The following is a 14,305-nucleotide window of genomic DNA, read 5'->3' on the forward strand; positions in this document are numbered from 1 at the left end:
AAATTCTGTAAAGCTCAGCAACAGTCAGCCATGATGGAAGGACCCAGGGGACGATGGTAGCAGGAGGTCAAAGAGTCTGCTCCTGGAGTTCTTTTGGTTTCTTCCAATTTCAAATCACAGAGCTACAAATCTGCAGACAAAAGAAGTCTGGACAAAGGCTAATGAGGTTTCGGGGTGGGGGGGCAGGATAGAAAAAGTTTGACAGCTGCCTAATCGCAGCAGGGGTGTGGAGGGAACAGTCGGCAGTGTTGGCAGTCGTGAACGTGTGTCTTTTTGCAGAGCGTGTGCGTCTGCTTTTTAAAAAAGTCAATAGTTAGGAGTGCTTATGTGAAAATGTATTTGTGCCAAGCCCCCAGAGCTCCCACAGGCTCCCCAGCAGCGTGTGACGGTTGAAACTCAGAATCAGGATAGACTGGGAGCTGATGCGTGTGTGTGTGTGTGTGTGTGTGTGTGTGTGTGTGTTTTCCTGTCTTGTAGCTGGTGGCTGTTGAGGGGATGTGGGACAGTGGAGCACAGCAGTAAGGAGGCAATGGTCCAACCTCTGCTAACACCCATCAGGCACAAAGCCAAGAGGCTGCTACTGAAGCAAACCAGGACACACACACACACACACACACAACTCTACATGCATTCACACAAACTCGCACAAATGCCTCGAAATTGTCTTGAATTCACGTCATTTGAGACGGCGGCGGAGTTCTCGGTGTCCGTTTCAGCTTTTGCCACTATTTATTTTTTTTTTGCCAGTGCATAATGTTTTTTATCACTTCTGTTAAGTGTTGTTATTGTGGGTGTAAAAGCATTACAAATTGTTGGCTTTAGCCTGCTGACAGAAGGACGTGTTTGCAGTTAGAGCACAGAATCGGTTCCATTTCAGTACAATCGCTCCATCTGTCACAGCTGAGATATTTTAATTTGACATGCTAATTTCTAAGAATGAAATCCAACGGCTTATTGAGAAAAGGAAACCCTGATACATACATTAGCTACAGTTTGTATTTTTTTAGTTTGCCGGCTTTCCCCCATGTTGCTTTAACCCTTCATCCAGATCAGTGATTTCCAGTTTGGAGCCAAAACTACTCGCATCGTCTCAAGATAAATTCAAGAGCATCTCATAATTCTTATAGAAAGAAAATGGATGGAGCTTGTTCCTAGTGGGTTTTTGACTTTTGTTCTATGAGAAAACGAATGAGCTTGAAATGAAAGCATGACAAAACATAAAAGAAAAGGGCCGGAAGGAAGTGCAAAAGTAGTTTCATTGCCATGTTGCTGCTGTGTTGTTGGATGTTTTTAATCTGAAGTTGTTGCTCTGTATGTTGGACACGAAAGGAGTCATGGAAAACATTGTTTATGTCGCAAGAACGGGCCCCCAGAGGGAACGGACTGAGAGAACAACAGAATTGGACTCAAATATACATAATTAAAGTGAATTATTTACAGTGAAGGAATATATGCATATACAGGCACAAACCAGGAAGCCTGTGAATGGAAGACAAGATCTTTGGCTGTAGATATTACGTTGGTTTCTGGTTTGTTGCAGCAGGAGGAGGAGGAAGAGGGTTTCCAAACAGATTCAGATACCAGGGGCAGCAAAGATCCAGTAGAGAATAAGACGAGTGGTTGGATGGCACAGGTGCAGCTGAGGTAGGAGCTTCACTGGTGAGTACAACGTAGAAGGTCTTAGGTCGTCAGGTAAGTGCTCCAGGAAGACCAGACTCAGGTCAGCAAGTTTCTGACAACACGAGGAGAACAAAAGGTAAGTACTTTTAGCAGTGAGTACACTAAAAGGCTGGAGGCGCTTGTACTGGTAGGATAATGCTTCAGTAGGGAATGGAGCTCATCTGAAGCCTTGTATAGTCCTGGAGCCAATCAGGGGAACGAGCTCCAGCTGTAGCTGCTCACCAGCGTCTCTCAGGAACCTGTGGGAACAAACTGAATACCCTACAATTTATATCTCATAAAATACCCGAGGACACGAGGCTTCGATGAATCTTTAAACTAAAAGTATCAGAAAAAGAATTCTCACAAGATAAAGCCAATCCCATCTCCCCTCCCCCATGAATCGTCTCTACCTCGTCACATTTGTCAGGCAGACGATGTTGTTAAAGTCGGATCAATTTAAAGAATTCGCCCAATTTTTCTCTCTAAATAGTCATGGATTTCTTGTGGATGTCTCAGATGTTTCTTCTTTTAGTTTTTGTCATTTTAAAACTGAATTTCAACACCTTCCCACGAGCTCTCCTAACATAAAACATCTACGTCCCTGAACTGTAATTATGACCTTTTTAATGTGATGTTATTTTAGTTTTTAACACTGTGAGCAAATATTTCCTCATGCCGTGGAGTTGAGACCAATTTACTCATGTTAACTCAGTATCGCCCTCACTGAGCAGTTTATATCCAAACAACTGACAGTACACGTTTTTGTGCGTTGGTCACAGAGTGTAGGTTGAACGGCAGCAGCAGATGGCCTTTTATTGGGAAAATGTAGGTGTAAGCAAGAATGTCAGAAGACAGAGACGGCTTTGACCAAGACAAGTCTCTGCTTCGTAGGACATCCATCTCCCTCCCCATGCCTGCGTCTGTCTACTCATCTTCATCTTCCTCTCTTTTTGCATTTTTTCATTTATTTTCTTCCTACTTTCTATTTTCTGTCAAGCGAACCAGCAGACGGACTGAAAAATAGCAACTCACGGGCGATAACAGCTCTGCAAGTGTGCTGTTAAGGTAGGCATGAAAAAACAAATTTATATGTCGAGGTTCAGAGCCAAGGTGAAACTCTGGGTATCAGAGTTCCTCTGAGCTATCCGAGCTGCAGTCTTGATTTCTTTAGATGAAAATCAACATGAACACGTGGTGCAGCAGCACTTTGACTTTGATCCTTTGATGCTTTATCTGCACAGTTAAATTGTCTTCTCTCTTTGTTGTGAAACCCAGCGAAGCTCCGAGTGTTACCTTTTATCATCCTCCGCTCTTTGATTTGAAATGCATACGTTGTCTGGAATTTTTTTTTTCCAAGTTGTCTTGGTTTGAGTGCTTTTAAGAATAAAAGAAATTACAATTTTACAGAAAAAACCCCCGCAAGAATGCTGAGTGCTGGAGATGTTAATGAAAGAAGCCAAACACTAGCAAAGTCTCAAAACACTAACTTTAAGCTGAAAGTTCATTCATTCATTCATCCTTTATTTAGACAGGTAAATTCCATTGAGCCCCGAGGACTTGTTTACAAGAGAGACCTGGTAAAGTAAAAAAAGCTAAAAAAAAAAAAAAAAAAAAAGTAGCAAAGCTACAAGCTAAATGTAGCAAAAGATTAGGCAAAACTGGAAAAAACAAAATGAACGCTAAAAGAAAAAGAAAAACAAAATAGATAAAAGCAGCAACACAGTAGCTAATAGCTAAAGCAACAAAATGTTAAATAAAAACTAAAAACAGCAAAATTTTAGCTAAAAGTGCAAAGCCTAGCTAAAAGCAACAAAGGCTAGCTAAAGTAAGAAAAGACTAGATGAAAGTAGCAAAAGGCTAATTAAAAGTAGCGAGACTAGCTAAAAGTAGCAATGGCAAACTAAAGCAAAAAAAACTGGCTAAAGTAGCAAAAGACTAGATAAAAATAGCAAATGCAACAACAGCTAGCTAAAGTAGCAAAATGCTAGATAAAAGTAGCAAAAGCCAAGCTAAAAGTAGCAAAGACAAACTAAAGTAGCAAAAGGCTAGCAGAACAGTAGCTAAAATGAACAAATTGTGTAAATATTTATTTAATTTCTCCAAATGGATTTTTAAGAGAACAATGATTTTGAAAAGATCCTTTTGTATTTCTGTAGGGAAACATTTGTATGTATAGGTTAATGTTTTAAAAAAGTATAAAAGCTATAAAAACCAAAAGTCATAGCACCCATCTCCTGAATAAGCTGAACATTTTGATGCATGAATGACTAAAGTAAATAGATAGCAAAAAATGTATTTTAATAAAGGAAAACAATATTGTGAATACTGAAGCAGCATTCACAGCAAAAGAGAGAAATATGTGATCAAGTTTTTTTTTCTTCATAAAATATTTCTGCAGTTTTTAAAGAGTTAAAATATGATCCGTAAGGAAACAACGCTGAAAACATGAAAGTGAGAGTTGTGTTCATAAGCAGCAAGCTGCATGATGTTGGTGTCACTTTGTGGCATGTCAGTGAAATCTCAGCTGGTTTTCAGCGTCTTTAGAGGAAAAAAAAAAAAAAGCTCACTGTGCTTCCTCTTGGCTGAGCAATGCCACATCCAGTCATGACTGTAAATAATGCATGTTTAAAGCTTGACTCATAGTTCTGACGTGAAATGCAGGAGACAGAATCACTCTGTGTCTCGCTCTCTGAAGTGAAGCACCTGCACACTGCAGATGCTTTTATAAGAGGTAGAGAGAAGAAAAAGGAAACTTTGATAACTTTTTTTTAGATTTACTTTCCCTTTTTAATGACTTAAATGTGGATTTGAGCATAATAAATTATAAAATTATTTAATATTTAAATGCTTATAATGTTTCTGTGTCTATGTGTTCCTTTGTCTGCACTGTTAGCAAAATATCTCGCAACTCACTAATAGAATTTAATGAAACTTTGAGAAATTAATCATTGGCTGTACCTTTACAGCTAATGGACTTTTGGATTTAATTCAATTAAAGATGGCCGCCACAGCTAAACAATCCTGTCTCGGAGTGCTACGTCACCCTCAGGGTTTCCCTGTGATGCTGGTTGTCAGTGTTCAGCTTCACAGCTTTAAAAGGGCAGATTATTTTTTCTTCTTCTTAAATGCAAACAAACCAATATGCCTCTATTTTGCTCTCAAACCGTACTGTGTCAGCGTGGCCTCTGTTGCTTTTTTTTCCCAAACACTTTATCGAAATGAACAAAATCTGTCAGCGGAGCATAAAGGCCTCAATTTCATTACTTTTCGAATTGCAGCTCAAGTAAGGTCCTTGAAGTGCTAGCTGCATGCAGAGTCTCATGTGACCTCTGAACACCGGTGAAGAGAGGGAGGCAGCGAGAGTGTGAGATGTGCACGGCGCTGCTGATTCACATAAGACTCGCCTACACTAACAAGAGTTGTCTGAGTAGGAAAAGGGAGGAAAAGAAGTGAAGAGATAACCAGAGACAGCAGTGGGAAAGAGATGGTGATGATTCATGTAAAATAGAAAAAGAAAACCTCCTCTAGCTAATCTGAAGTGAGGTAGTCTGCAGGAAAAAAAAAACTGGAACGGTAGAGAGAAGAATGAATGCACAGCAGAGGGAGAGGAGAATAAATAAAGAGTAAAGATAAAGCAAAAGGATTACCGTAGCTTGCTGGAAGCAGGCCTTTCTCTCCGTAGAGCTGTTGATTCAAGCATCCACATGGCAACACAAGTTTTCTCCTCAATTTATTTTCGCTTCATTTTGTTTTAGACAGCCTCCCTGAATCCTCATCCTACTGAGAATCCCCGAGTTAAAATTATTTAAGTCTCTATGCATCTAAGCTTTAATCGAACAAAATCGGGTCTAAAAAAAGAAATCGTCAGATGTTTAAAACCAGATTCAGACGTCAAATCGACGTCTAAGTGCTCTGAGAACGTGTTCGCTCCTTACATATATTTACAGAAGCTTGAGATCATCAAACAAATGTCACAGTGGCAATTTTAGCCTCTTTTTGGGAGTGCACGCCTAAATTTGAACTCAGCTCCCCTGAAAAATTAAGAAACCATCATTACAATTTTGTAAAAAAAACTGTTCACAAGCCATTAGATTCACCAAAATATTTAATAAAAATGGAATGAATGTCACTTAAACGGGCCAGTAAACTCTATGTATGTATGTATGTATGTATGTATGTATGTGTATGTATATATATGTATATATATATGTATATATATATATATATATATATATGTGTGTGTGTGTATATATATATATATATATATATATATATATATATATTATTGCACAAGTCGAATCTTCAGTGCCACCTGTCAATCAATCAATACGCTCATCAGCAACTGACCAATTGGAGATCTCGATTTGTCCCAAAAGTAAATGCCCCTTACAGGACCAGGAGCTTCACCCCATTTAATGCTTAAAGCGAGTTGTGCTTTGTTTTATGTGTTTTTGTATGTACAGTAGATACTGGTTGCAACTTCTGGTTGCACAAGTTCAGTCTATGTTTGTCATGATCAGTTAACACTAAACTGATTTTGTACAAAGCGTTAATAAGGTTGTGTAATGTAAAGCAGAGCAATACATTTGTAGCATCTTAGCTAGCGCGTCTGTATTATGTAGTATGACATATGCAGGATATATTCATACTGTTTAAGACGGGTTCTTCATTTTTCTGACTGTGTCAATGTCGTGCGTTGAGTTTAACAGAAAAGTAACGAGAGACGTTATTTACCTTTGACCCATCAAAATGAATGCGGTCATTTATTTGCAGAATCAAAGTTTAACATCAAACATTTACATTAATTTGGCAAAATATGAAAACAATAACATGGCTAGTTTCACAGAAAGTTGGAACAATACGGAGATTGTCCTCAAGAACAGCAGACATCAATCACACGGCGGTGATTGAGAACTTTGCTTCAGATATTTCTAAAATATCTGTAATGATTTTAGGAGAAAGGAGAGTTTAAGATGGAAAATGGAGATTTATCTTACAGAGAGATGTGTGAGGGAATTAATCTGTTTGACCAGAAACGTGCACGCTCCTTCAGTTCTCAGCTTGGGCACGGTACGCTTGGTCGAAGTAGAACTTTTACCTGGTTGATGATAAATCAGCGTCGGTATAGAATCCTTCCTTTGACTCTTTCAGCGTCTCCGTTGAGAACAGCTAACAACCTTTAGGAGTCGTGTGAGGTTGTCCAAACAGAAATTATAATCCCCAAAATCGTCTCTGGATTCTGGCTTCCAATAGAAGCATTCTGGACGCCTGCGTTAGCATCCAAGAACTCTGAACTCTTTAACTCTCTTCAGAGAGTAAAGTCTGGAACTCTTCTCCAGGAAAAACTTTCAAGCTCTGAAAACTCCCATGTTGAACTCATTCTAGAGCGCAGCAGCTAGACTGGGAAGTTGCCACATTTAAATGGGTCGACTTCCGGGTCATTTGAGAGCTTTTTGATTGGTCGATGGACCAGAAAAGAGGTGTGGTTTGTGATGTAAGGTGTTATGAAAAGTCAAGGATTGTTTTAGTGACAGACAGAAAGATTATTGGAGAACTTCAGACTTCGTGGAGTCTCTACTCTCATTATCTGCTGTAACAGTTAAACATGACATTTCTTTTTCAGTAAACTTTTAGTTGACCGAAACTTGAACCTTAACATACTTACAAATTTGCTCATTGAAGACAGAAAAATCAAGAAATGCATATTACCCTGATTTCTTCTTTGAATGAGGAATAAAAATCATTACTTACTGTTTATGTAAATAAAAATGAGTAGTTCTCTTCAACCTGTAAACATTGAGTGAACTAACACAATTTGATTATCAAACATTTGTAAAATAGTAATGATCATAGAGAATTGTCTTTTCTACTTGATTAATTCAAGAAAGAAAGTCTCCGGATGGGTCAAACTGTATTTCTGGATGCAGATCAAAGAAATAACAGTTTCTGTCCCACAAGGTTCTTAAGGTCAAGTGTTTCGACCTTAGGCTTATTACTTCAGGTTAGGTTCACTACAGTTATGTGCTGCTAGCTTAGTGCTACAAGGAGAGCTGTTGGTCAGGTTACTTCTTGTTGTGCCGTGCTCTCTAAAATAGTTTTTGAATCAAGTGTTTACTTGTGTAGGTAAACATAGATGTTTAACAACTTGTTTAAAAAAACACCAGAATGCAGGAAATGACATCTACTTTATTCAAAATTTTCTGGGGGGAGAACCCCCAGCCCCCCCCCCCCCCCCCCCATTACAAATGCTTCTGATGCCAATGGCTACTGCGTTCTTGAAGCCAAGAGGCATCATCAACACTGAGGGCTGAGCACCCCTAAAAGGTCAGATTCTAAAATTGGCCCTGGTCAAAGATAACCAGACTAAATACAAAATGCAGCGTTAGTTTTACGCCTCATGTAACCTTTCAAAAAGTTCCACTTTTATTATGTCAGTGTGCAGAATATGTTCCTAAAAGCTTTGGGGATCGTAGAGATGTTTATAGGCAAATAGTGTTCTTTGTGTTCGTTCTGCTCACCAGAGACTCGTGTCTTGGAACGCTCCCATGGAGGCCATGTTTGCCTTTCATCTTTTTCTCATTGTTGAAGCTTAAACATGAACATTAACTGTGGCAAGTACGACCTGCAGAGCTTTAGATGTTCTGGGTTCTTTGGGGATCTCTTGGATGAGTCATTGATGCACTCTTAAGCCGCTTCACTTCTCTACTGACGTGACTTTACTCGGTTCACATTGACTCGGCATTGACCAATTGTGTGTCCGTTTCCTGTTCGGTTTGTGGACCCGCCTCAGCCGTGGTTCCAAGCGAGCCGAACTGATCTGACATCAGCAAGCTGCAACCCTTGATTGACTTATGCATCGGTTGTTGGATAAATAAATATCTTTTCATTATCTACTTAAATAAAGGAGCTCACACATGACGACAGGAGAAGATTTTTCAACCCAGTTTACTTGCAAGGTAGGAGTTCACACAGGCTTTCACAAAAGTTCCATGCTTAGATCCTCTTCAGGGAAAATCTGCTCCGGACAGTGGGACAGGAAGTGTTTTATAATACACGCTTATCAGGCAGAGGCGAGGTCAAGACGACCTCTGCTTTCCAGCTTACAGTTTCGGAGAAAGCCTTGGAGTTTATCAGGTGCGCCTGCAGGCTCCTCTATGAGCAGATGAGACTTCTCTGACCTCACACACATGGTTCAACATTAATTTAACATTAGTTAGTAATCTAGCAAAGTTCAGACAGGTTATCTGGACGGTTTCTTTTTTTCATTGTTGTTGAGACGTTTCGTCCTTCATTCAAAGGACTTCATCAGTCCAAGGAGCCACAACAAACTCAATCCCACAAGCAGCACACATAGTGGGCCAACCAGTTTGCTGGTGATTAGATGGTTTAAATTAGTTACTATCAACTCGTTAGTGATAAATATCCATAACTTTTACCTAAATTTCCCTGACATCGATGTCAATGAATGAACTTGGGTGCACTTGCAAACTCCTAGTGTTGCCAACTTAGTGATTTTAGTGAGTTTTCAGACTCCTCTACTGACATTTTTTTTTTCTTTTTAAAAAGCAACTAGCAACATATCTGGCAACTTTCTCTGGTGTGGTTTGAGTTATTTGGAGACTTTTGGAAGCTGTGCGTGAAGGCACTAATCATTCAAAAATCACTGTCCTCATGCCATAAGCTCCTCCCCCTCACAAAGCGCAGACAGACGATCCCTCCCACAGAGTGAGGGACACCCTCCCAAAGGAGACGCACCTACACCTGAGAAGAATCAAATAATTGAACTTAACAATGGAGACGTGGCTTTAGTCATTTGGTCCGCTGGTCCCTCTTGAGAAGGTTCACCACTGTTGGTTACTCGATTTGTGAGTAATGGTTGAATTTAAGTGACTTCTTGATTCTGCAGATTAGATTCATCAGCAAGTGAAACTGACCTCATCTTTCTCCCACTTAATTCATGATTTAACTAGAAAGGCAGTTAATTTTTCGTTTGTTTGGACGCTTCTTGATCACTTTATTCTCATAATGAATTAAACCTTCATTTGAAAATTGAAACTGAAACAATTAGGCGCGACAATAACAAAAGCAAAAACTGAAATCTTTTTGACACCTATTTTTTTTTTTTTAAATCAATTTAGCTCAGATTGGCCTCATGGGGGTCAAAGTTCAGATATCTCCAGGTCAAATGCTTCTCCTGAACTAACCAGCTGCATAAACATTGCAACACTTCCATAATATTAGACCTTCTTTGGGCCACAACCGGACCAAACCCATTTTCAAATTTCCGCACCCAAGTTGTTTCACCAGTTACGGACTCTGTTGAGAAAAGTAAAAATAAACCATGACCTTTTAGAGTTTAATAAAATGTTGTCTCGGTAACTGCATATCTGAGTGAGTATTGAATATATTCCAAGTATGTTGCAGTGGATCGATGTCTGCTGCTGTCGGGGTTAAAGGCTGAGCTCTGCCGCAGGGTTGAATAAACTATTTTGTATAAAAGCTTCAAACCTGATTAAACTTGAGAGTCTGCTGGTCGTGATGGGTGTGTATGTTTGTCATATATGGTTGAACATATATACCAGGAGGCCCAGCTGATGGTAAACATCAGATGATGAAACACCTGTTTTTATCAGGATCTGAGAAACTGCAAAAAGCTCCTCTCATTTGCCACATCTTGGAGTGCTTGTGTGTTCGTGTGTCAGCTTCCTGCTTGATATTTTTGCTCCGAGGTCCATCAAGGGGATTGCACTTCCTCGTGCTGCCTTACATGCCCTCACACTCTAAAAATCTGCAATAAAAGAAGCTCTTTGTCTGTGTTTGTTTCGCCGAGTTTAATGGAACGGAATAACGGGATAAAACCGCTCATGTCTCAGGTTTCCTTTCTTACACACAGGACAGAGTTATAAAACTTGGTCAGATTTGTTGAGCACATTTGTGTGTATGTGTTTCACACTTTATAATTTTTTTTTTTTCACTGGTTGAATATTCTCTGACCTTTCTGGTGTGAGCCTTATTAGGCAGATGGTAAGGTTTTTGCCTGTGTGGGAGTTTGTGCGTCGCTGCCAACGGTCTTAAAGAAACCTAAGTATGTCTATAACAAGCAATTTTGCAGACGCTTTCCTAAAATTTGGCGTTTCATTGGCTGAGACTGATCCTCAAAACATACTGAGCTCTTCTAGATTATGCAGGACCAGTGTTTGAAATTTTGCCATTAATTATCTGGAATCGGAACAAAACGACAGCAGTTCAACCATTTTTTCCGATATTTTGCTAATATCTGTTGAGCGACAGTCCCACCCTATAGTCCAAGAGTCCTCATTGCATAAATCATTTTTTAAAACTTTGGCATTACCTGCTGGAGTCAACCCTGTTTCTCTGTTAGCAAAATATCTCATGACTAAATGGAGAGATTTTAATGAATCTCTCGGAAACTAATCACTGAATGGGCATCTACAGCTGATTAGATTTTGCGGCCAATTCAATTCAACATGGCCATAGCTATAATTTCAAGTAAAATGCACAAATATTGAGCTACGGTTCTGATGTGGTAGTAGCTGAGAGTTATTCACAACATATATTCTTAGCGTGACTTCTTGTAAAGTCAAATGTTTTCAAGGTTTGACCAAAACTGCTCCAACTTTATCATTTCTCATGATGAGAAGATATTAGTCTAACATTGTGGCATTAAAGGCAGCGGGTGATATGCATTTAGTTAATTAGAGTGAAAAAGGAGGCCGAGTTTTTGCTTGGCAGTATGCAACATTTTGTCTCATCTCTGTATACAGAGATTCTGGAGTCTTTCTTGTCTGAGCAGGGGCGATTCTAGAATCTGCCCTTCAGGGGTGCCTAGCCCCCAGTACTGACACTGGCTCTTGGCTTGAACAAAATGGTGGCCATTGGTGCCAGAAGCATTCATAATGTGGAGTGGGGGGCCCTGGTGTGGGGGGTCTGGGGGTCCTCCCCCAGAAAATTTTGAACAAAGTAGATGTCACTTCCTGCATTCTAGTGTATTTTAACGGGTTGTTAAATATTTACGTTTGCCTACATAAGTAAACACTTGATTCAACAAACTATTTTAGAGAGCTCGGCACACAAGAAGTAACGCTAAGCTAGCGGCGTGCAATACAGATGCGCTAGCTAAAATGCTACAGATGTAGTGCTTCTCTTTACACTACACAACCAAATAAATGCTTTGTATAAAATCAGTTTAGTGTTAACCGATCATAACAAAGACTAAACTTGTGCAACCAGAAGTTACAACATACAAAACACAATACACACAAAACAACTAGCTTTAAACATTAACTTTGAATTTAACCATTAAGCATACAATATTATTATGACAGAAAATGGAGGATTTACCTGCAGTTACCTTCATGCAGATGAACATGTGGTACTTCCTGTTTATCACTGTTGTATTCAGCTGCTCATGAGGTCGGTCGCAGGGATTCATCCATTTTTTTTTAAACATTTTTCCAGACTTAGTTTAGGTTTTGGAAATGGAATAACCTGTTTTCACCCTCTAAAACAGGGCTGTTCAACTAAACTGCTCAGGGGAGGCACAGTTACTGAAAGCAGCAGCTCAGGAGCCGGACATCCACCGATTAATGTCATTATGTAGATAAACCAAGTATTACAATGATCTGTTACCTTTGAAATTTGTTTGTTCTGTTGCATTGAATCATAAATGCAATAAACAAAACCCAGAACCATTCAAAATAAATAAAAAAAAAAAATTGACTCTATTTTTCAGGGGTGCTGAGTTAAAATTTAGGGGTGCTTGAACACCCCCAAAAAGAGGCTAAAATAGCCACTGCGTCTCAACACTCAGCACTACAATGGTCCAATGTGCAAGAAGTCACAAACGAGAGTGAGGGAATGGTTTGTCGTGTTTTGTTCTCAGTTTCTCTTTTTGTTGTTGACAGTATCCACACATTTTAAATCTCCTCCTCATCTGCGCCTAATATTAATATTCTGAAGAGCTGATATAAAAGGTCCGTGCTGTAACACTCGCCTCTTTTGTGTTCTCTGTGCGTTTCAGCTGCGGGGCGGCCCTCGTGGCCGGGATGCCGCTGTGTGCCGTGCCAGTCCACGGTGGACGGTGAGGGGCAGAAGGAGGGGACCGAGTGCTGGAGACTAAGAGGAGGCAGTCCGCACCTAACCGGAGACATGAACCTCTGCTGGAACGAGATCAAACGCAAGTCCCACAACATCCGGTAAGAAGAAAAACTGTAAAAATAATGGCTGAATGGATGTTTTCATAGAAAGGACGGTGTTCTAGTTTCTCTTTATTCTGCCACATTGCCTCTTTTCACATCTGTCCCTGAAAACTGATCTTTTAGTTGTCAAAAATCTGTTTGACTCATCTGAAGGAAATCGTAGCACACCGTGACAAACAAAGGACAGATGATGCAACTGTGCAGTATATCATATTCAGCTGGCGTGCCTTTAAAATTATGACTCAACTGCAAGGGCTCATTTTATCAACAGCCTGTTGGCCTTGACTTCTCCACAGTTTAACGTGCACGGGGCAAGGACTTTAGGACAAAATGTCAGGAGACGAAACATGAACGTACAAACAGAAATTGATGTAGAGATCCCAGTGATCTGAACCTTCCTCTGCTGTTTGGAGTGGAGCTCCATGATCCAACAAAAAGGTCACCATTTATAAATCTGTAGGTTTCAATACAATAATTAAATATGCTTTTATTTAATCTTGATGTTCCCAGGTATTTCAGATTATTTTGACCTTTAGTTGGTTTTAATTTTCAGTTTCTAGTTTGATAGCTCACTGTTCACCACTGTTTATGAAATGCATTCTGCTGTTCTGGCGTTTAATGAATAGGATCTTAAGCCGAGCATCTTAATTAGGTCAAAGCTAAGACGGCATCGAGGTGGCGGCAGCTCAGCAAATATAACGGTTGGGTTGTCCATTAATTTTGAAAACGGTGTCAACTGGTGGCTCCTGGGCCACGTTTGACCCACAAGTTTATCCCATCTGGTCCAAAAAATATTAAATAACAAAATACTTACAACTTGATATGGGAGGGAGTTGTCATCCAGCTCAAAGTTATTGACAGCCGTACTTTAGCCAATCAGTATGTGATCAGGCCTGACTCGGAGTGAAACACAGCAGGGCGAGAAAATGCAGTTGAGTGAATGAAATCGGTGTTGCCGGTTAGCTCAGTAGGATGCAAAAAGCTCTAAAACAAACCGAAGTTTTGAATTTGACAGTTTTTATCTGAATGCAGAGGACTAGCTGAAGTCTGTTTAGTCATCTGCAACCGTTTCACGTTTAGACCATTTTTAGTCTGACTGTAGGAACAGTTTTAGATGTCTTTTCAGTCCAAAATGCTCACTGCCTCCTAAAGTCTAGTGAGTAATGAACACCTGAAATAGTGAGGTGCAGTAAGGAAATAATGAAATGCTGCAAAGCTAAGTTAATTAGATCAAATGAGTAGCCCAAAGCTAACGATATTAGCAGCAATGAGCTAAGCAGTGATTCAAAGTACACCTCACTGTATTTTGTGCTTTCCATCAGGCATTAGTGTTCTCCAACTTAAAGCAATAACGGTAGTTGTTTTTATACAACATATTTCACATTATCTAACAACTACGTAATATTGAACTTTTTTCATGTTTA

At 39.7% G+C, this 14,305-nt stretch overlaps 1 protein-coding gene across 1 annotated transcript in view; it reads left to right on the forward strand.

The window, feature by feature from the left end:
- The window catches only part of drp2 (dystrophin related protein 2), a 180,445-nt gene that overhangs the window by 49,179 nt on the left and 116,961 nt on the right, over positions 1-14,305 (forward strand). The window contains exon 3 of the mRNA XM_037675513.1: positions 12,704-12,878. Within this exon, the coding sequence (XP_037531441.1) occupies positions 12,704-12,878 (175 nt within the window). The remainder of the gene's footprint in view (positions 1-12,703; positions 12,879-14,305) is intronic.

The sequence above is a fragment of the Nematolebias whitei genome, chromosome 4, assembly GCF_014905685.2.
Source record: "Nematolebias whitei isolate Nwh7 chromosome 4, NemWhi1, whole genome shotgun sequence".
NCBI classification, from domain to species: domain Eukaryota; kingdom Metazoa; phylum Chordata; class Actinopteri; order Cyprinodontiformes; family Rivulidae; genus Nematolebias; species Nematolebias whitei.